At 42.8% G+C, this 24,541-nt stretch overlaps 1 protein-coding gene across 1 annotated transcript; it reads left to right on the top strand.

Annotated features, from left to right (window-relative positions):
* The first annotated feature begins 717 nt into the window (after window positions 1-717).
* LOC122557094 (sodium- and chloride-dependent neutral and basic amino acid transporter B(0+)-like) lies at window positions 718-24,198 on the top strand. The gene is made up of 2 exons (XM_043704391.1): window positions 718-860; window positions 22,927-24,198. The coding sequence occupies exons 1-2, from the start codon at window positions 768-770 to the stop codon at window positions 23,134-23,136; spliced, it is 303 nt and encodes a 100-aa protein (XP_043560326.1). The 5' UTR covers window positions 718-767; the 3' UTR covers window positions 23,137-24,198.
* The last annotated feature ends 343 nt before the right edge of the window (window positions 24,199-24,541 follow it).

The following is a 24,541-nucleotide window of genomic DNA, read 5'->3' as shown; positions in this document are numbered from 1 at the left end:
ATTCCAAGTGCGGTCTAACGAAAGTTTTATAGAGCTGCAACAAGACCTCACAGCTCTTAAACTCAATCCCCCTGTTAATGAAAGCCAAAACACCATATGCTTTCTTAACAACCCTGTCCACTTGGGTGGCCATTTTAAGGGATCTATGTACCTGCACCCCAAGATCCCTCTGTTCCTCCACACTACCAAGAATCCTATCCTTAATCCTGTACTCAGCTTTCAAATTCGACCTTCCAAAATGCATCACCTCGCATTTATCCAGGTTGAACTGGATTCGTTATATTCGTGTTCCTCACCGTCACGGGGTCAAATCCTAGGATTCCTGTCCCAACAGCATCATGTGTGTGTCTCTGCACCCTGAGGAGTTCAGTGTTTCAAGAACACAGTTCACCATCACCTCTCCCCAAGACAATTAGAGTTGGTCAATAAATTCTGGACTTGCCAGTGATGCCCACTTGCACAAATGAACAAGAAAAAGAAATACCTGTCACTTTAAAACTGACTGTTTGGAAACAGTTATAACTAATAGCTGATCTGGAATGTTTGGATTGACGGTAGAAATCACCTGGGACCTTGCATCTAATAACATGTGTAAACAGGACTATTTTCCTTTTAACAAACTGACCACCAACTGCAGGGTCATTGGACCTTGTACTGCTCTCAGCCCTGGTTCTGAGATGAAATTGTTACCCAATGCTGTTAGCAATTCACGTCAGAAAGGTTTACACAAAAGCTTCACAAGACGAATGCTTAAAGTGTAGTCAAGAATGGACAAGAACGAATTGGCTTTATCTCCGAATGAACAGCAAAAACACCCTCCTGAGGGCACTGTGATATTTGAGCAACGCAAGGCTGTAAATGTACGTGAAACTCTATATGTAGAGGTTGATGCTTTTGGGATTCTGCTTGTGCTTTTCCATCTGTGGGGTTTAGTAGAGGGGGTGCTAATGGCTTGTTAGGAACCGGGGGATTGGAGCAGTGTAGTCATCAGTGAAATCTTTAACTGAGCCACTCTATTTCCATCTGACTTGCAGATTTACAGACCAGCTTGGCTGGGTGGGTAGATGGGATGCATTTGTTTTAACTCCATTATTTATATTGACCATTTGTTCAGGTCAGAATTGGAACCCTGCTGAAGTGTCATGGAAAGAGTCATGTAGCTGCCCTCCACATTCAGCCATTAAACAATGGCTGACATTTAGCAAGCTACAATATAGTCTAGACCAAAAATATATACTTTTAACAAATATCCAGTAAGGAAAATGGGTAACCATGACTAATAAAAGAAGTTAATGATTGTATTAAATCAAAGGAAGGACTGTATGAAGTATCCAAAATAGTTTGTAAGCCTATGAATTGGAAACATTTTGGAATTCAGCAAATGATGAATGACAGAAATACTAAGAATGGGAGAATAGAACATGAGAGTACACTAGCTAGAGATATAAAGTTGGAGTATGAAAGCTTCTACAGGGATGTAAAAATAAAACAAAAACAATATCAAAAGGGTGCCCATTACAAGAAAAAACAGAATTTTAAAAAAGAGGCAAGGAGAAAGTGAGGACTGCAGATGCTGGAGATCAGAGCTGAAAAACATGTTGCTGGAAAAGCGCAGTAGGTCAGGCAGCATCCAAGGAGCAGGAGAATCGACGTTTTGGGCATAAGCCCTTCCTCGATTCTCTTGCTCCTTGGATGCTGTATGACCTACTGCGCTTTTCCAGCTACACATTTTTCAGCTTTAAAAAAGAGGGTAAGGATACAGCAGCAAAACTAAACCAATATTTTGCATTTATCCCCATAGAAGAAACTGAAAATATCCCAGAAAAAAATAAGAATCTATGGACTAATACAATTAGAAATTCGGTTTCAAAAATGTCAATATTGGTAAACAAAAGTATGAGAAAATTTAATCCAATTTAAAATAAGTAAATCTTCTGAAGTTACATTTGGGTGGCACAGTGGTAGCACTGCTACCTCACAGTGCCAGGGACCTAGGTTCAATTCCACTCACAGCTGATTGTGTGTGTGGAGATTGCACATTCTCCCCATGTCTGCGTGGGTTTCCTTCAGGTACTCGGCTTTCCTCCAACAGTCCAAAGATGTGCAGGTTAAGTGGATTGGCTGTGCTAAATCGTTCAGGGATGTGCAGGTTAATGCATTAGCCATAGGAAGTGCAGGATTATGGGAATAGGATAAAGGAGTGGTTCAGATTGGGATCCTCTTTGGAGGGTTGATGTGGACTTGATGGGCTGAATGACTAGTTTCCAGACTGTGGGGATCCTGTGATGAACTCAGAATGATCGAAAAGGTGGATACAGCGATAATGAATGCATTTGTGGTCACAATTAAAAATTCTACGTCCTTTGGAATAGTAACTACAGATTAAAAGTTAACAATGCAACTTCACTATTTACAAAAGCAAGGTCCAAAAACAAGGATCTACAGACCTGTTAATGTAAACACTCATGGAAATTTATGAAAAAAGGGATCATGTTTAAAAACTGTTTTAATTTTTTGAGGACATAACTTAGTAGATTTTCTCTGGGTGGGATGGGGAAGGGGAAGGGGTGTGGTTAGGTGGAGAGGACCAATGGATCTTGTATATTTAGCTTTTGACAAGGTTCCACACACAACGTGAGGAAACAAAAACAACATATGGATCTAAAGAAGTATGTATTCACTGATTAAGAACTGGTTAACGGGCAGAAAACAGAAAGTAGGTACAAATGTATCATTCTTAATTGGAAGAAGTGTCATATCAAACTCAAACGGTTGACTCCATTTCTCACTGCACAGATGCTACCAGACTTGCTGAGTTGGGTTGGTGACGATTCGCTGCCGCCGATTAGCCACTGCCGGTTGGCCACCAACGTTTCTCCACTGGGGTCGTTTGACCTCTGGAGACTATTCCCCACCGGAAATATATATATGTAGTGATTGTTTTACCTCCCGCCTGTTCTTTCAAACTTCTCAGTCCCCTTTATTTATACAACAACATAGTACATATTGATAAAAAAAGAGGTGAAATATCATTTTATTGGTTTATACATAAAAATGAGCTACAAACACTTGCAGTGGCGATTTGTCCTCAGCACTGAAAGGGCAGTGGCTAATCGGTGGCGGTGAATGGTCCCATCCAGGCTGAGTTTCCTCAGCATTCTATCTTATAAGATTTCCAGTATCCACAGTTAATGCTTTTATTTGAGTGTAAATGTGAGTTATGAGGAAAGTGCAAAGATGCTTTTTGGCTTTGGAGAGGCTATTTGAGTGGGCAAAGAATTGTCAGATGGAATACAGTGTGGAGAAATATGATACAATGTACTTGGGTCGGAAAAACAGAAATACAGCATACTTCTTTAACAGTAAAAGATTGGGAAGTGTTGAACTTCAAAGAATTGGTTTCCTTGGTTCACCAGACACTGAAATTTAACACATTGTGACTGCAAGCAATTAAGAAGACTTTCATTACAAGAGGATTTTAGTACAGAAGTGAAGTTGTATTACTGTAACTGCATAGAATCTTGGTGAAACTACACCCTGAGAATTGTGCATAGCTTTTGTCTCCTTACCTTCCCAGAGCAATACCTGCTGTAGAGGGAGTGCAAAAACAGGTTCACCAAATTCCCATTGGTGTCCTGCAATTAAAGATTGGCAAGCCATTTGTGTCTGAAATGGGGAAGAATTTCTTCATTCAGAAGAGGGTAAATCTTTACAATTTGTTTTCTGCTTGGGTGTTAGGGTAGAAGATGAGCCATAATCATATTGAATGCTGGACTATCTTGAGGGGCTGAATGGCCTACGCTGGCTCCAATTCCTTCAATTCTGGTGTGGTGAATATGGGGAACTATAAAATTTTGACCCAACAAAGATGAAGAACATTGGTGCATGTGTAGGTTGATGCATGTGTAACTGAGAATTGCTGGTGTTTCAAAGCACTTGTACATTTAGGGTGGCAAAGTGGCTCAGTGGTTAGCATTGCTGCCTCACAGCACCAGGGACTCAGATATGATTCCACCATCAGGTCACTGTCTGTGTGGAGCTTGAACATTCTCCTCATGTCTGCATGGGTTCCCTCTGGTTGCTCTGGTTTCTCCCACAGTCCAAAGATGTGCAGGTTAGGTGGATTAGCCATGGGAAATGCAGGGTAACAGGGATGGGAAGGGTTTAGGTTGGCTGTTCTTCAAAAGATTGATTTGGACTCAATGACCCAAATGACATCCTTCCACATTGTCGGGATTCCATGATTTTGGTGATAAAGATTGTGGTTTGATTGCTGAAACCTCACTCAGCTTCTGCACTGCATCCCAGGGAGTGCATGTTTAGCAGCTTAGGGAAACTGTTTAGGCCTGGACACTGTCAAGTTACTTCAACACTATATCCACTCAGGTACTTGACGTTTCCCCCATACATTCCTGAATTGTGCCTTGCAGGTAGTCAAGAAAAACTGAGGTGTCAGCAGATGAACCATGTAGCAGAATATCCAGATGCAAGTTTTGATCAGTGTGTTGATCACAGGGACTCACCAACTGTAATACTGCTGTATGCAAAGTGAAGATGATTATTTTGGACTTGGAGTGCTCATTGTTATGGACCAGACCAAACCCCCTCAAAATATTCAGAAGATAGTCTAAACCCGAATGTTTTGTGATTTTAAAGTTAAATGTAAGATGATGCATTCTAGATGCCATTCAATTGGTCAAACTATCAGATTTAAAGCAAAACACATTGTATTCATACACTATAGTTAAAATAAAGAAGGAATTGAATAACTGAACTGTATTGGAAGACTTACCAGAATAGAAACAGCTGATACAGTAACTATTCCTAATTAACTGTTCCAATACAGTAGCATCCCATAAACACACCCTTGGCAAAAAGCAAATTCATTAAACAGATTGTCTCATATGCAACCCCCATAGCATAAAGACAATCCAAGCTTTTGGCTGTAACCATGAGAGGGAGAAAATAGCTTTCACTTCTTCAAGATCCCAACAGCAACTGCTGAAATCTAAACTAAAAATCCTGGTTCTGTGGGAGTTCAACCACACCCATTCAGGCTGCCTCTATTATTCCAAATTAAAAAAAACCCAAGGCTTCACAAGTGGTTTATTTTCTCAATCTGCTCGACACCTGTCCCCCATTCTGTTTCTAAGCCGCAGCATCATCACATGAATTGCCTGGAAATTGTTTGGCACAAACAACATTTGTTACGCATCAAGTATTTCTTTGACATTGTCCAGTTCTTGCTGCATGTGGGTTTGGATTGCTTTCTGTTTGGAGGTGTTAAGAATGGAGTGTGAACTCTGTGCTAGCATCAGTGAGAACAGGAAATTGAATCAACATTTTCAGAAGGAGAATGATGACAGAAATTCAATAATGAACCAAATCCCTTTGTATTTCATCTTTTAGCTATTCCTGCACCAACGGTACCCACTAAGTACTTGTTTCCTTCTAATCTGTAATATTTTCTGGTTATCCACAATGAGTTTATCAGTCACGGATATAATGATTTTCTGATAGGCTCTGATTCCTTTAGTGGGTTACATTGATTGCCTGAAGACAACTAACCTCCTATTTCGTATCTTCCATGGATTTCATCAGGGGTTTGGTTCACTGAGATGGCCAGGAGGTGATGTGAAATGGTGCCAATGGCATGGAATCAATTCCTATCGTCCATTTATGGAGGTCCTGCTTCACTGGATGAGCTGCACTTGTGGCAGCACTCAAGATTTTAGTAACAAAATGATCTCTCTCTCTCTAATAGAGAAAGATATGTGTGGTCTATTGTGACCATGGATTAATGATGATGAATTTTATACCTCCTCCCATCCCTCCTTGGATCATGACCCATCACGGAACATCAGGCCATTGCATCAACTATGGTCACTAACCTCATTACACTTGGTTTCATGTAGGTCATGAACATTGGAACTCAGCACTATCTTTTTGTGATATGCCACTCAGCAGTTCACTAACTTCCTGATGCCACCTTCCTACTCTTTTCTACCTTCAGTCACGTTCACACTCATAGCTCTGAAGGATTAGAGGTCTGATCTCAGGAGCAGACATCCGTTTTTTAACCTTCATCCTGCTTTTCTTGGTAATCCATTGGCATTTCCTTGTTAGCCGAGAGCTAGAGATGTGATGTTTCTTGTGATGTTGAACACTAATGTTAAGGTATCCCTCATTTCTCAAGTTTAGAATCTGAGTGTTCAGATCATTGGAGGGAACCAGTATATTCTCAATGACCCACTCTCCAACGTTGAATATTCTGTACTCAGCAAAGATGAGTCCCCTCTGCGTCTCCACCTTAATAAATTTCAGGCAAGACATGTTGTTGAATCCTTCTTTCATCATCTTTGCCTCTGTGCCCATTTCTTTGGGCAGGAGTCCTCTCCCCATCCCAAGGACCCCTTTGCCCATCTCCAACACTCTCCCTCCATCTGGACCCGTCCCTCTGGCATTCTGCCTGTACTTGACCTGTTCGTTGAGAATTGTCGATGTGACATTGCTCACCTCAATTTCTCTGCCCCCTTCACCCATTAAAACCTGTCTCTCCCTGAACTGACTGCACTCCCTGCACTCAGATCCAACCCTGACCTTTTTTATTAAGCCTGCTGATCAGGGCGGTGCTGTTGTAGTCGGGGATACTGGTCTCTACATTGCAGAGGCTCAGTGCCAGTTCTCAGATGCCTCCTCCTGTCTCCCTCTGGACTAATGACCCCACCATGGAACATCAGGCAATTGTATCAACTATGGTCAGTAACCTCATTTCATTTGGTGATCACCACCCACCCCCCCGCCCCACACCTCCAAGCTGACAGTAATCCAACCCCGCACAGCTTGCTTCTACCTCCTTCTGGAAATCCACAAACAGAACTGCACAAGCAGATCCATTGTTTCTACCTGCTCCTACCAGGAATTCATTTCTTCCTACCTTGATTTGGTCTTTTCTCCCCTGGTCCAGTCCCTGTGCACTTAACATTCGCGATTCCTCTAATGCTTCAAGCCACTTTTGGAATATCCAATTTGCAAGCTCCAGCTGCCTCCTATTCACCATGGACATGCAATCCCTGTACACGTCTATTCCCCATCAGGATGGTCTCAGGGCTCTCTGCTTCTTCCTGGATGGGGTAAGTGGAACATTCCTTGTTCCAGTCCTATTCTGGCCCCCACTCATCACTTTTTCTCCAATATATCAACGATGTCATTAGTGCTGCTTCCCTTTCTCAGCCAGAACCGGAATGATTTACTGATTTTGCTTCCAATTTCCACCCCACGCTCACTTTCATCGGGTCCACCTCTAACTCATCCCTCCAAATTCACCTAACTCCTCTTTCAAAAATCACTGGAGTCAGGGAAAGTCCCAGACGATTGGAAAATTGCTGTTGTAACCCCCCTGTTCAAGAAAAGATCAAGACAAAAGATGGAAAATTATAGGCCGATTTGCTTAACCTCGATTGTGGGTAAAATTCGAGAAACCATCGTTAAGGATGAGATTTCTAAATTCTTGGAAGTGCAGGGTCGGATTAGAACAAGTGATCATGCATTTAGTAAGGGGAGGTCGTGCCTGACAAACCTCTTAGAATTCTTTGAAGAGATAATAAGTAGATTAGACAAAGGAAACCCAGTGGATGTTATCTGCCTAGACTTCCAAAAGGCCTTTGATAAGGTACCTCACAGGAGGCTGCTGAATAAGGTGAGGGCCCATGGTGTTTGAGGTGAGCTTCTGGCATGGTTTGAGGATTGGCTGTCTGACAGAAGGCAGAGAGTTGGGATAAAAGGTTATTTTTTGGAATGGCAGCTGGTGACAAGTGGTGTCCCACAGGGTTCAGTGTTGGGGCTGCAGCTGTTCACATTACATATTAATGATCTAGATGAAGGGACTGGGGGTATTCTGGCCAGGTATGCCAATGATGCGAAGTTAGGTGGACAGGCTGGTAGTTCTGAGGAGGTGGGGAGACTGCAGAAAGATTTCGACAGTTTAGGAGAGTGGTCCAAGAAATGGCTGATGAAATTCAATGTGAGCAAATGCGAGACCTTGCACTTTGGAAAAAAAACATAGGCATGGACTATTTTCTGAACGGTGAGAAAATTCATAAAGCCAAAGTACAAAGGGATCACGGAGTCCTAGTGCAGGATTCTCTAAAGGTTGTTTTGCAGGTTGAGTCTGTGATTAAGAAAGCAAATGTAATGTTGTCATTTATCTCAAGAGGGTTGGAATGTAAAAGCAGTGATATGCTACTGAGACTTTATAAAGCCCTAGTTCAGCCCCATTTGGAACACTGTGTCCAGTTTTGGGCCCCACACCTCAGGAAGGACATACTGGCACTGGAGTGTTTCCAGTAGAGATTCACATGGATGATCCCTGGAATGGTAGGCCTATTACACGATGAACGGCTGAGGTTCATGGGATTGTATTCATTAGAGTTCAGAAGATTGAGGGGAGATCTAATAAAAACTTACTTCATGGCTTGGAAAGGGTGGACGCTGGGAAATTGTTTCCAATTAGTGGTTAAACTAGGACCCATGGGTGTAACCTTAAAATTAGAGGGGGGTCAATTTAGAACAGAAATAAGGAGACATTTCTTCTGCCAGAGAGTCGTGGGCCTCTGGAATTCATTGCCATGCAGTGCAGTGGAGGCCGGGACGTTAAATGTCTTCAAGGCAGAGATTGATAAATTCTTAATCTCACAAGGAATTAAGGGATGCAGGGAGAGTGTGGGTAAGTGGTGTTGAAATGCCCATCAGCCATGATTGAATAGCGGAGTGGACTGAATGGGCTGAATGGCCTTACCGCCACTCAGATTTCTTATGGTCTTATGGTTCCCTTCCTCGACATCTCTGTTTCTATTTCCAGGGATTCACTAGCCACTACTATCCACTATAAGCCCACTTACTCCTACAGTCACTCACAATATACATCCTTGCACTTTGTTTCCTGTAAAATCTATATTCCATTCTCACATTTCCTCTATCTCCATCGCCTATGTTCTAATGAGGCCAACTTCGACAAGGGACCCTTAGAAATGTCTACTTTCTTGCTGAACCAAGGATTCCCCAACACCATTGTCGACAGGGCCCTCAAATGGGTCCGACCCATCTCCTGCACTTCCTCCCTCACCCCCACTCTTGTTTCCCACAAGAGCAATAAGGTTCCCCTTATCCTTACCTACCATCCCATCAGAAGATCATCAGTGCCATTTCTGCCACCCCCAGTGAGATGCCACGATCAGACACATATTCCCTCCCCTTGTCTACCTTCTGCAGGGATCATTTCCTCCAGATCCATTCTTCCTTCTCACCCAACACCCTCCCACAGCCCCATAGCACCTTCCCCTGCAACAGTCGAAGGTGTAACATCTGCCCATTTACCTTCTCCCTCCAGTATCCAAGGGCCCAAACATATCTTCCAGACGAAGCAGCACTTGCACCTGTCACAATCTAGTCTTCTGCATTTGCTGCTCAAAAACAGTCTCCTCTATATGAGGAAACAAAGTGTAGACTGGGCGGAAGCTTTGCAGAATGTCTACATTCTCCCTGCAAAAATGACCTTGAGTTTCTAGTTGCGTGCCACTTTAACACACCACCTTGTTCCCTGGCTAACTCTGATTTCTCTCCAAAGATGCTGCCTGGCCCGCTGAGCATTTCCAGTAATTTCTGTTTTGTACCCTCAGTTACCTGTTGTCTTGGATGCTCCATGCAGATTAAACCAGTTAGGCCTGAGACATCACGCCAATCATTTCAGAGATGAACCCTTTCAATTTCTCTGGTGGTGTACAGTGCAGCCAGAAAGGTTGTCAAAACTTTGAATGAGTCTCTACATCTACACTGATGAGCAGAACCTGGAGAGGCCTGGACCCTCTCATGGGGACCCTTCACTACTGTCCCTCTGTCCAACACCCCTTCTTGCTCATTTGTGATGTGTGACTCATTAGATCATAAGCCAACACCTTTCCTTGTTGGTCTCACTGAGCTGTGTGTATTTGAGGTGGTGGATGGTGTGTATAAGTCCTCTGCTGCATGTTGGAGCCCAGTGATCACCAGCTCCAGTTATTGGCTTGTACAGAGAGGACAAGAGTCAATTCTCTCATAACTCACAAGTCACTTTATTAATGTTGTTAGACAATAAGTGTGTATAGCTGAAACACCTGTTGGCATAAACCAAAAGCTAGAACTTGTTTGTAACTCACTAGGGTCCTCTGATACTCCTTGAGTAGTCACAAAATATAAAAGCTAATACCCAAGCAGGATAGCTGCTGATGATGACAAGGGCTGACGCTGGCCAGGTGCTTCTTTCCCCGCCTCTCTGTCAATGTTGGCACCGTGTTTTTGACATAGGGTTCACTGCTGTGATGGTCAGTCTCTGCAGTTTTCACTGGCTCCACATCCAAGAGTCGTCTTCTTATTTCTTTCCTTTCGAAATGTCTGTCTCTGCACCATTGGCTCAGGCTTATCATATGCCTTTACCTTATTGGCTCTGGCCCACGACTTGGGCAGCTTGTCCAATTAAGGTTTTTGCATTACTTTATCTTCCTTTGGCATTACTTCATCTTTCCAGAGAACTTAGCTAGTATAAACCAGTTTCAACTTCACACCATTACCTGGACACAGGCCATTTTAGTTCACAAGCCGCTTCTTCCTACACACCAGTAATTCTGCAGTGTGTAGGCAGCTTGTATCCCTCTCTCTCTTTTCCTGCAGCCACTGGCTAACATCTCTCCCCTTTTTATCCAAAGCAACTTATTTTAGGATCATTTTGTGTCTCTTTCTGTGGACCACTCCTGGAATTGTCAGTATCCCACAAAGAATGTGTTGTATGTGTTGTGTAATATTGTTATAGCAAAATAGAGAAAATAACATAAACAGAACACTAAAGAAAAATATAATAATATAAAGAGAACATGCAATACAAGTATGAAGAAATAATGTGTATATAACTTAATTCAGTGTTTTCATAATATTCCTTCTGTTTCATTACAGCCTCAACCTTCAATCTCTGCACAATTTTATTTGTCTACCTCCTAAGCTGACATACATTGGGTATGACAACTATTAATGCACATAGACTCACTACCACAGCAACATGTGACAGAATTCTGATCCACAGATGTATTTGAACATTGGATCCCCTATTCCAGAAACTGTCCCACAACCCGGGGTCCTGCAACAATTCCTTTGCTTTATCAGGAAGAGTTCTAATTATTTTAGTGTGTTTGGTCCGTTGATGGATTATCTCTTTTGCCTCTCTGTTTTCAGGCCCCGTCTTACCCCCTCCAATTGTTTTGATACAAATGGGCCCTTGGGATCATTTACTGCTGTCAATTGACACTTGTGTTTTCGTCCCTGGTGTGTGAAGTTGTCTGCTAACATAGTGATGGTTTTTACCCCTTTCAGAGGTGATATTCCTTTCCTGTAGCAACAGTGTCCATCAAGCGATTCTGTTTCAGCTAACTGAACCATCTTTAATCCTTCTGTCTAATAGTCGCTGTGCTGAGGTATGTTCTGTTAGTAATTGTAAGTGGGTTCAGTCGTACTATGTAGATAAAATGCTGCACTGCCCAGAAACAGCCAACAAATTTTTCACATACTGTGTACTCTGCTCGACCAGTGACAGTGTGTGTGAGTTGTCTGCTCCCGATCTTAACTTCCTTTGCGTCTCCTGTAACAGAACCTGTGAAAAGGGTGGTACCTATGGTGGCTACCTCCAATGAAAACAGCTCAGTTGGATTTGGGATTTTCAGAACAGGCATGGCAGATAGTGCTTGCTTTAGAGCTGCAATGGCTTGTCTGTGTTCCATTTTCCACTCGCACGCCACAATCTATTTTAATAACTAAATAGCGGGGCTGGTTTTGTGGTCAATGTGGTCTCTGCAAGACTCCACTAAGCCTTGGAAGGATCTCAACCCTTTGACATCCCACAGAACAGGGAATCTGCTGATCGCTTCGTCCATTTCTCTTTTCCCCGATGACAGAATCATTCCCAGATAAGTAATGTCCTGCTTCATACCTGCGCTTTCTTAGGGTTCACTTTCAGGCCCAACTCATGCAACAATTGCAGTACTTCAATTAGCAGCTGATAGTGTTCCTTTTCAGTTTCGGTTTGTAGAAGCAAGTTGTCTACACTAAACATTAATGTCTTGAGAATCTTTTACCCTTCCCTTAGACCTTGTTGAAAAATGGACGGGGAATTAGGAAATCACTGTGGCAGGGCAGTCAATGGATATTGCTGGTCTTGGAAAGTAAATGCAGATTTATATTGGTACTCTTTCTCCAGTGGAATTGACTAAAACACATTACTTACGTCCAAAACAGTGACCCATTTTGCTTGACTACGATCTCTGGGTTAGTTGCTATGGTGGAGGCTGTAAACGGGGTGGCCTTGTTCAATGTTTGGTTGTCTATCACTATTTGCCAGCTACTGTCTGGTTTCATAATCGGCCAAATACGTGAGTTGTTAGTGGAAGCTACAGGTCTCAGTATCCTTTGTTGCAGCAAACTCTGTATCACTTTCCCTACCTCTTCTTCTGCCTGTTTCAGAAAACCACACTGCTTCGGTGTCTGGACCCTATATAAACACACTCTTGGCCATTCTCCCGCAGTCATTTATTTGTCGGGCAAATACTGCTGAGTGCAATACAATGATTCGTTGCACTTCATAACTGTCACTCATCTCCCATGGTTTTATCGACATTTCCCTGACCGTGCATATCCTATCCTGAAAAACCCCACTGGGATGAGTGTGCAGTTTACACTGCTGGCAAATCATGCAATTAACGGGATCAAAACAGAGTTCCACTTTGACCACATAGTTGCTCCCTAAAACATGTTTTTGTTCTTGAGATAATTTAATAAGGACCACTGAATGCTTTAATACTACTCCTCCCACACTGACTTCCAACAGTACCTTCACATGTCCCAATTGTGAATGCCCCATAAATCCACTTAGAATGATTTTACTTTGAATTTTCCAATCTGCATCATTGATCTGGGTAATATGAACAGTGTTTCGGGATCCCCCAGTGTCCCAAAGGAACCTAAAAGGGTGATCTCCGATCCTACTATTCACTATGGGTCTCCCTGTTTTATCCCACCGCGCATCACACACCCATGACTGAGAGACCTGCGACCATCACTAAAGTTCTGAGTACATCCCGAAGAGATGGTAATATCTCCATCATATCACATTGAAGGTTGGGTCTGTTCAGTCCTTCCATGGGTAGGGGCTGGCCTCCCATTCAGCCTGCATTCTCATGTCTCTGGTTTGGGCATTGTTTTGGTGAAATGTCCATCTTGGCCACAGTTACAGCACTTGGATGCCCTGCTTTGAACGTGCCCTGTTCCTGAGATGGTTCCTCTACCTGTATATCTTCTTCTTCCCAGTGTCTTCCCTCTGAGCAGGGCCATCCCCTTCATTTCTCCAGGCTGTTGCCTGATCTTTGACGGACATCATCCTCACCCGAGAGGCCTTGTGTAATTTTGTTTTCCTTTTCCCATGCTCTAACCATCTTCCTGATCACCCAGACCTCTGTATGCATGTTATCAATGGAATCAAACTGTTCTAACACCCTCCTTGACTCTTCAATACCAGCGTTCTCAGCCCATCGGTTCCTAAGCGGTTCCAGATGCTTCCTATGTGCCATAGAAACCCTGAAACACCGCCCAAAGGTGTGCCGTGAACATGGTGGGGTGATCACCTTTCCTTTGATAGCACTTTGTTAGCGCCTCATAACATAAGAACATAATAACTAGGAGCAGGAGTAGGCCATCAGACTCTTTGAGCCTGCTCCACCATTCAATAAGATCACAGCTGATCTTTTTGTGGACTCAGATCCACTTAGCCTTGCTCTTTCCACATCCCTTAATTCCTTTATTGTTCAAAAAAACCTAACAGCTTCAAAAACATTTACTGAACTAGCATCAACTACTTCACTGGGCAAGGAATTCCATAGATTAACAACCCTCTGGGTGAAGGAGTTCCATCTGAATTCAGTCCTAAACCCGCTCCCTCTAATCTTGAGGCTATGCCCTCTAGTCCTCAGTTCACCTGCCAGTGGAAGCATGCTCTCTACTTCTATCTTATCTATTCCCTTCATAATTTTACATGTTTCTATAAGATCCCCTCCTCATTCTCCTGAATTCCAATGAATACAATCCCAATCTACTCAGTCTCCCCTCATAAGCCAACCCCCACCCCAACTCCAGAATTAACCTCCTCTGCATCCCTTCCAGTGCCATTACATCCTTCCTCAAGTAAGGAAACCAAAACTGCACGCAGTACTCCAGGTGCGGCCTCATTAGCACCTTGTACAGGTTGTACAACATAACCTCCCTGCTCTTAAATGCAATCCCTTGAGCAATGAAAGACAAAATTCCATTTGCCTTCTTAATATCTGGAGGACCTGCAGACCAACCTTGTGATACATGCACAAGGACACCCAGCTCCCTCTGCATAGCAGCATGCTGCAACTTTTTACCACTCAAGTAATAATTCTTTTTACTGTTACTTCTACCAAAATGTATGACATCACATTTATTAAAATTCCATCTGCCAGATCTTTACCCACTCACTCAATGTATCTATGTTCCTCTGCAAAGTTTCACAATCCTCTGCACATTTTGCTCTGCAACTCATCTTAGTGTAATCTGCAAATCTGACACCCTAAACATGGTCCCCAACTCCAAACCATCTATATAAATTGTAAATAATTGCAGTCCCAACACTGATCCCTGAGGCACACCACTGGTCACTGATTGCCAGCCAGAATAGCACTCATTTATCCCCATGCTTTGCTTCCTGTTAGTCAACCAATCCTCTATCCATGCTAAATACTTTACCTCTATTACCTTATCTTATGCAGCAGCCTCTTATGCGGCACCTTGTCGAAGGCCTTTTGTAAATCTAGGTACACCACATCCAGTGGGTCCCCATTGTCCACCTTGCTCGTAATGTCTTCACAGAATTCCAAAGGATTTGTCAAGCATGACCTGCCCTTCATGATTCCATGCTGTGTCTATTCAATGGGACAAGTTCTATCGAGATGCTCTGCTATTTCTTCCTTACTAATAGACTCAAGCATCTTCCCCACTAGAGGTTAAGCTAACCGGTCTATAATTCCCCATCTTTTGTCTATCTCCCTTTTTAAACAGTGGCGTCACATTTTCTGTTTTCCAATCTGCTGGGACTGCTCCAGAGTCCAGCGAATTTTGGAATATTACCGCCAGTGCACCTGGTATTTTCTCCCGCCATCTCTTTTTAGTACCTTGGGATGCATTCCATCTGAGCCAGGAGACTTACCTATCCTTAACTCCATTAGCTTGCCCAACACTACCTCTTCTGTAATAATGATTCTTTCCACGCCCTCGCATGCATTCATCTCTTTGTCAATTATTGACATATTATTAGTGTCCTCTACTATGAAGACCGATACAAAATATCTGTTCATGCCTCTGCCATTTCATCACCTCCCATGACTAAATACCCCATTCTCATCCTCTAAGGGACCAAAGTTTACTTTAACCACTCTTTCATTTTATACATTCATAGAAACTTTTGCTAACTGTCTCTATATTCTGTGCTAGTTTTTTTCTCATCTTCAAACTTACTTTTCTTTATGGCTCTTTCTGTGGCTTTCTGTTGACCTTTAAAGTTTTCCCAATCTTCTTTTTTCATGCTGTCTTTGGCCACTTTGTATGACTTCTCTTTCAACTGGATAGCCTCCCTTATTTCCGAAGACACCCATGGCAGATTACCCCTTTTCTTACAGTCCTTCCTTTTCACTAGAATACATTTTTGCTGAGCACTTTGAAAAATTCTTTCAAAGTCCTCCACTACTCATCAACTGTGCCACCATAAAATCTTTGTTTCCAGTCTACTTTAGCCAAGTCCTCCCTCTTCTATTATAGTCCCCCTTGTTCAGGTAGAGGATCCTGGCATTGGATTTGATCTTCACACACCCCATCTGTATTTTAAATTAAACCATACTATGATCACTCCTTCCAAGAAGATCCCTAACTATGAGGTCATTAATTATTCCTGTCTCAATATACAGGACCAGATCTAGGATAGCTTGCTCTCTTCGTCTGTTTCATTACATACTGTTCCAGAAAACAATTGCAGATACACTCAATGAACCCGTCCTCAAGGCTACACTCACTGAGCTGGTTTGACCAATCTATATGCCAATTAAAATCCCCCTTGATAATTGCAGTACCATTTTTACAGGCATTACTTATTACTTTGTTTATTGCCTGCCCCAATTTGATATTATTTGGTGGCCTCTCGACTACGCCTATCAGCACATGTGCTAACCTGCTGTTTACCTTCATATTTACCATCATACTCCCTTTCCCTTTCCCTCCCCCCCCCCCCCCCCACCCCGACCTCACTAGTTTAAAAGTCCTAGTGATGACCCTATTTATCTTTTTTTGCTGGAACAAGTAGGGACCCTCCCATTGGTACAGATCCCTCAGGTTTGAAAACTGATGCTAATACCCCATGAAATGGAACCTCTTTTTCTCACACCACTCCCTTAGGCACGTATTTACTTCCCTAATTTTCTTATCCCTCAGTCAATTTGCATGTGCCTCGGGCAGTAATCCAGAGATTATGACCCTTGAGCACCTGTTCCTTAATTTCGATCCTAGTGCTTGATAATCTCCAAACAGGTCCTCCATCCTAGCATGCTTAATGTTGTTAGTCCCAACATGGACCACAACAATTGGATCCTCCTCCTCCCGCTTCAATATGCTTGCAAGCCAGTCAGAGATGTCCTGGACCCTGGAACCAGGTAGGCAACACATCATCTGGCTTTCAAAGGATACTATCTGTCTCCCTAATTATAGAATCTGCTCTCTTCGTCTGTTTCATTACATACTGTTCCAGAAAACAATTGCAGATACACTCAACACTTATCTTTTTTCTCCCCCCTCTTGAATGGCCTTCTACGCCATGGTGCCATGGTCATCCTCCCCGCAGCCCTTTTCCTCATCCATACAGGGAGCAAGAATTTCGTGTCTGTTGGATAAGGTCAAAAGCTGAGAGTCCTCCTTTCCTGAACTCAGGATCCTCCTACTTGCCTCACTTCCAATCACATCCTGTTGACACTGACCATTGACTGAATTTAAATTACTTTATCTACCAGGTGTGACTGCCTCCTGAAACAAAGCATCCAGGTAAATCTGCCCCTCTCAGATGTGCCACAGTGTTTGAAGCTCAGATTCCAGATCATCAACTCTGAGCCGGAGTTCTTGCGGCAACCAACACTTGCTGCAGATGTGGTCACTGCCGTACATGATGGGATCAGGCAGCTCCCAATTCCTACAGCTACAGTACATCACCTGCCAAGCCATCTCTACTTAATGAATTACTGTATATAAACTTAGGAGTTAAATCATTTCTAACACTTCTCTGCTATGGTCTTTTTCAAATAACTATCTAGTAGTTAAATAACAACAAACCAAAATAAATTTTAACCAATCACACAGTACAGAAGAAATAGAAAAGCCTGACCCATATCAACACACCATAAAGTCTTTTTTTTTGGTTAGAGTAGGGGCACGGGTGGGAGACACTACACGTGGAGTGATATACGAGTCCCCTACATCAAAGACATCTCGGAAATGACTGCCAGATTACACATGATACCCCTTGGCATCATGGTAACCCACAAACTCACCAGCACACTAAAACAGCAGCTAATGAACTTGAAATACCCGTTACAGACACCAAGAAAAACTAATGTCATTTACAAAATACCACGTAAGAACTGTAAGAAACACTACATTGGACAAACAGGCAAAACTCTAGCCACCAGGATATGAACACCAACTAGCCACAAAACAACATGACCCTCTCTCACTAGTATCCTTACATACAGATAAGGAAGGACACCACTTCGACTGGGACAACACATCCATCCTAGGACAAGCCAAACAGAGACACGCAAGAGAATTCCTAGAAGCATAGAGATCCGGTCAGAATGCCATCATCAAAAACATAGAGTTAGACCCCATCTATCACTCCCTGAGAAAAAGAACAGGAAATTACATTACCACAGGAAATATCATCACCACAGGAAATGACAACACCAACCCAAAGAAACCCAAACATATTAATAGAAAGCAGAAATCATGTACAGTGCTTTGCCTGAGGCCTACTGAAGATGTTACCTATTAGGGTGACAAAAAGTCTGGAAATAAACCTTCCAGCTCAGTGAGCAAATCTACATCTACAACCTCAACCTGAGCTACAAATCTTCTCAAAACCCTCCAATAGATCGCTACTGCCTTCTGTACAGTTTTAAATTTCTTGTCTGAGATCTTCATTTGGGCAACCTTCCGCAGCGGGTTTTCTAGGGTGACCTGCATACTCTTTGTACTGCAGCCACTTCCTATTACATATTCCTGAAGGAGTCCCATCCAATCAGGGCAGTCCATTCCTTCCTGATTGATCATATATTAGTAGCTACGAATTAACCCCAACCTCCTGTTCGGTCTGATTCAAGTCTCCCGCTAACTCAGCTGAGAGATGTTCCCTCAAAACCCAAGCTCCTCTTCTTGCCAATTTGGTTTGACTTGAGTCTTCCACTGACTCAGTGGAGAGACTTACCCTCTTGCCCTTACAGGGATGACAAAACATGTTGGAGCCTGGCAAATGTGGGCTCCCGTTACTGGCTTGTACAGATGGGACACAAGTCAATTCTCTTGTAACTCACAAGTCACTATATTACTGTCTTCGACAATACATGTGTGTACCTTATACATTTGTTGGCAGAAAGCAAAAGCTATAACCTAATTGTACACCCTCTCGGCTACTCTGGCACTCTCTAACTAGTCACAGTATACAAAAGGTAATACCCGAGCAGAATAGCTGCTGATGCTGCTGAGGACAGACGCTGACCAGGCACTCTGATCCCTCACTCTCTCTCTCTCTCAATGTCATCATCGTGTTCTTGATGTCGGCACTTTACTTCTGCAATGGCCGATCTCTGAGGTTCTCCCTGACTCCACAGCCAAGAGTCATCTTCTTATTCTTTTCCTTATCTCTTTCAAAATGTCTATCTCTTCTCCATTGGCTCAGGCTCATTCATATATCGCATGCCTATACCTTAACAGCCCTGGCCCATTACTCCTTGTCAAATAGGCTTTTGCATTACTTCATTTTCCTTGCTTTGAGCAGAATTTGGTTAGTACAAAATGGTTTCAACTGGCTCAGACCAGTACTTGGAATCAGGCAAATTTAGTTCATAAACTACTTCTTCCTAATGCATTCAGTATTTTTCTATAGTGTGTCAGCAGCTTGTGTCCCCCTCTCTCTTTTCCTGCAGCCGGTCTCCTGTCTGTTTCCTCAGAGTGAGTGACCTCCTTTCAAAAATCTTCATAGACCAGAGCACCAACTCCTGTGGCAGGCTGGAACGTTGTCCAGGAGATGATGCAAGAATTAGGAGAAGCAACAAGGATTCCGAGACATCATATTTCAATGACTTTTGAAAGTAACTCAATACGAGTGAGTACTGTTTGCCACTAACTGGTGCTGTGGCACAAAGTGCAAAACTTGTGTGCAATTTGGCACTTTACTTAAAGTTAGCATTTTTAATCTCTTAGATATGGCCATTAGACCATAAGATATATTAGCAGTATCAGGCCATTCAGCCCATTGAATCTACTCTTCCATTCAATCATGGCAGGGCAAGTCAACCAAATTAAGACCACTGCTGCACAGCAAATGAGACTAGCCAATTAAGTAATAGACTGGTCTGTTTCCATTCTGTATGACTCTGACTTAACTGGTTTGCATAAGTGCTCAATAAGAGACTGATCTGAACCCCAATAGAATAAATAAGACAAGTTAATGGAATGGAATGCTCTGATGCAGAGCAGAAACACTGAGTTAGGCAGTGGGGATCCCCAGTGGAGGACTCTCTATGCGGGAGTCCTCCCCCATTCTCTCAGGGATCTGGAGTGAAGGGTGCTGCATGCAGCAGTCCCCTGAAACTGCAGATTGCAGTGGTTCACGGACTCCCGGCCCAAATGCTTGTTCTGTCGTGCTGTGGAGTCCGTGGACCATGTATAAATTGGGTGTGGGCATTTGCACTCCCTTTTTGATTTTCTTAAAAACCCCGTCCTCTGCTTTTGGTTGCACTTCAGTCCCACGCTCCTGACGTTTGGGCACCCAGTACGGAGGAGGGAGGGCAGGTCTGAAGACCTCCTCGTGGGTCTGCTCCTGAGCCTGGCCAAACTGGCCATAACCCGGTCCAGTCAGCGGGCTGTGGGGGGGGCCGTAAGGGCTGATTGCCTTCCTGTCTTCCGCAGTTATGTCAGAGCCTGGGTTTCTCTGGAGAAGGAGCACATGGTGTCCACCAACATCCTTGAGCTGTTCAGGGAGAGGTGGGCACCACAGGGAGTGGAGTGTATTATTTCCCCTTCCAACTCTATATTTATTTAATCCCTACCCTCCCCTTCACTGTTTGATCACACAGCATTGTCCTCTAAGAAGGGCACTGCTTGTCACTGGCCAGTTGGGTGTTTCCTTTCTTCCTGGTGGTGTAAATTGAATAAAGATTTGTATACCTTGTGTCTTTCACTGTGTCTCATGAAAAAAAGAAAGAAAAATAGAAACCCTGAGTTTCCTGAGAGGAGAAGGAGATGCTTTTATGTTGCCCCCTACTACACCCCATGCCTCACCCTTTATATTTCTCTGTCTTCAACCTCAAGCTGACAAGGGATTGAAAAACTGCATAAGATGGGTGAGTTTTTAAAGCACTCAAGGCTGAACACCATAGGGAAAGCATTAGTTTATGAAATGGGAAATGGAGCAAGTATGAGATGAGCAGGGGCCTTGGTAAGTAAAATTAGATGAGTAATTATACTGTTCATTGTGTAAAGCAAAATCTGGTTTATAGTTTAAGACTGTTCAATGTTTAAGGAATTGGTAAGGTCCCTGGTATACACTAATGTTCTTTAAACTAGAGAAAGTAAACAAAAGAGAGTAATTTAAGGGGAGATAGTGGTAATGACATTAGACTAGTAATACACAGAACTGGCTAATTCTCTGGAATTCAAACCCTTCCGTTAGATAAGCTCAATTGATAGATCTCGCTTACCAAGTTAGTCTCAGTGACCATTGATTGTTACAAAAACATATCTGGCTCACTAATGTTCTTCAGGGAAGGTAATTTGCTGTCTTTACTGAGTCTGTCCTATATATGACTCGAGATTTACAACAATGCGGCTGACTAGTTCATAACCAGCGTGTAAAAATTTCTAGCCAGGAATCCACTTCAAGGGTAATGAGGGATGAATAACAATTGTTGGTCTTGACACTTATGCCTGCATTCCATGAAAGAATCTATAATAAAGCATCACGCTCTGGTGATATTATGGAACTGCACTGCTGCCTTACTATACTGCTGCCCTACCCTCTCTCTGGTTACCCTCTTGCTGTTAATGTATTTGTAGAATCTCTTTGGATTATCCTTAACCTTTATCTGCCAACACTATCTCATATCCTGTCTTTGCCTTCCTGATTTCTCTCTTAGGGATATCCCTACACTCTTGATACTGATTTAGGAGATTCAAATGAACCAAGTTGTTTATGTCTAAAAGAAGATTATCTTTTATTCTTAACTAGAACCTCAACATTTTTATTCATCCATTGTTTCTAATCTTACCAGCCTGACCCTTCACTTTAACAGGAACAAAATATCTCTGAACTCTCGTCATCACATTCTTGAACACCTCCCTGACGTCTTTTTACTGCAAGCAGTCTATTCCAATCAATTGTTTTGAACGTTTTTGTCTCATACCATTAAAATTTGCCTTACTTCAATTACAAATTTGAACTTTTATGGAAGGCTTATCCTTTTCCATAACCATTTTGAAACTAATAGAATTATGATTGCTAAACCCAAAATGTTCCTCCACTTTTACTTCACTCACCTGCCCTGCCTTATTTCTCAAAAGGTTTAGTTTTGCTCCTTCTCTAGTAGGAGCATTCACATATTGATAAAGAAAATATTCGTGAACATATTTGACAAATTCTTCACCATCCAAATCTTTAACACTATGGTAGTCTCAGTCAATGGCTGAAAAATTAAAATCCCCAGTTACTATAAACTTTATTATGCTTACACATATCTGAGATCTCCCGAAATATATTTGTTTCTCAATTTCTCTCTTACTATTGGGGAACCTATATTACAATCCCACCAGAGGGATCATCAAGAGAATTTACTTTATCTGGGTTCTCAGACTTACCATCAAACACATGCTCCAGAGGACATGGTAAGTAGTTAACAGAACATTAACCAGTAACCTCAAGTAAAACAGGTATGAATGATTTGGGGATTTTAGTTATAGTGAATGACAAAACTTCTTTGAGGGTTCAGTTTACAAACTGATTGCTGGCAAATGGGGATCAAATACACTGTAACTCCACTGGGTAGAAACTGCATATTTTGCTTGGGTTACAGGTGGACAAAGCTAAATCAGCCACCATCCACTACAAACCCAATGGCTCACACCATTACCTGAACTACACACCCTCGAAGCGAGAAAGTGAGAACTGCAGATGCTAGAGATCAGAGTCAAAAAGTGTGGTGCTAGAAAAACATAGCCGGTCAGGCAGCATCCGAGGAGCAGGCGAGTCGACATTTTGAGCATAGCCTGTTCATCAGGAATGTGAGGGGTTTGGGGGTAATGGGGCTGGGGGAAGGTAGCTGGGAATACGATAGATAGATGAAGGTGGAGGGTGATAGTGACAGGTTGGACGGGTAGGTGGGAAGGAAGTTCAACAAGTAGGTCAATTCAAGAAGTTCACTGGACTCAAAACATCAATTCTGCTTCTCCACATACACGCTGCCAAGACCTGCTGAGTTTTTCCAACAATTTCTGTTTTTAATCAGCTATTTCGTCTGTTTTTCCCAGGCTGCCACCAGTGAACGTGTGCATGAAGGTGACGAGAATGTAGAGCGAGGTAACTGGTCCTCGAAGACTGACTACTTGCTCTCAGTGATCGGTTCTGCTGTGGGTTTGGGCAATGTATGGAGATTCCCGTACCTGGCTTACAGAAATGGAGGAGGTATTGTCATGAAATCCAAAATACAGGGGAGAGAAAAGTACAAAGACAACAATTAAATGGCTTGACAAATAACATTCAATGGACGAGAGGGCATTTTAATCTGCAGTCACCAACAGTTTATACCATCCACCCTTAGTCCACACTAGCACAGTGAACAACTTTCAATTATAAAAACAGTATGTCTGCAATTTAACAAAAACACACCATCACAAACAGGCAGTACAAAAATAACTGACCTTTTTGACAAGACGGAAGTGCTGCTGACTTCAGGACATGCAAATTGTGACTGGTAGGTTACTTCAGTATTTCAGGTGATATCAATTGTGACTTCCTTTGGAGACTGTGAAGAGCACAAAGGAGAACTGAGGACAGCATCTCAGAAAGGGCTTCAATTTGAAACATTTTTGCACCAGTGACCTTCTTAGGAACTTTAATTTATTTGTGCTCTTTTGTGTTTAACAACAGTTCAGTAAATTTGAGAGGATAGCTGAGAACCTACGTTGTGGATGAAAGTGCTGTTTCCTATTGCGATGATAGTGTTTATGCACTTAACACTGCTATTCAATTAATGATCTTCCATATGACTGCTGCTCATGTCAAATTATGCATCTCACAAAGAATCAGAGAATTCTGACAGTGCAGATAGAGGCCATTCGATCCATCATGTCTGCACTGTTTATTCCTGTATCCCTGCGTTTCCCGTGGCCTATCCACTTGGTCTGCAGATGTGGACCTTACAAAGAGGACGTGGTTTTCCTAGTCGATATGGGGGCAGCAAGGTCATCCTTAAATTTTAAGCCCAAGGGAATGGGAACGAAAAAGTTAATTGGATTATGGTAACATAATGAGTCTTGTGGCAATCATTTTGGTGGTTATGGCCGATATTTGGGACGGAGTTTCTCCCATTACGTTGACGGTTTCATTAACTTTTCAAGGGCAGCCGCCAGTTTCTGTATTTCTACCCCTGCCCTTGTAGTGCCGTAGTTTGGAATAGTGTCCACAACAGACGGTCTCCTTCAGAGATCTCTCGGGCCTTACGTCTTATTCCCCCCTCCTTTCTCAGGTTGTGCTCATGTTTTTCTAATCTGAGGTGAGAAACTATATAAGTGAGGTAACAGCAGCCACTCCAGCCTTTCTGACTTTGAGGCAGTGTTTCATCATTCCTATACATACGGTTACGTGAATGTATTTTTCCCCGGGAATAAATGGATAGGCCTTCAGGCCGCATACCCAATATGTTCCGTTTAATATAAGGGGAACAATCGTGGCAGTGGCTTGGCTGGTGTAGACACACGATGATTTTCCTAATTAGAAGGATGCGGCGTCATTCTGATTACAGAAACAGGTGGTATTTACTGCTCCTTTCGGTGGGGAAACTCTAAGGCCATCGATAGCACTCTGGGTTTTCGGGGCTGGTCTAGGGAACCATCCCGCAAAGTTATATTCACCCCTGTCAGATCT

This window comes from Chiloscyllium plagiosum, chromosome 15 (genome assembly GCF_004010195.1).
Source record: "Chiloscyllium plagiosum isolate BGI_BamShark_2017 chromosome 15, ASM401019v2, whole genome shotgun sequence".
NCBI classification, from domain to species: domain Eukaryota; kingdom Metazoa; phylum Chordata; class Chondrichthyes; order Orectolobiformes; family Hemiscylliidae; genus Chiloscyllium; species Chiloscyllium plagiosum.
This window is presented reverse-complemented; position numbering and strand designations above follow the sequence as displayed.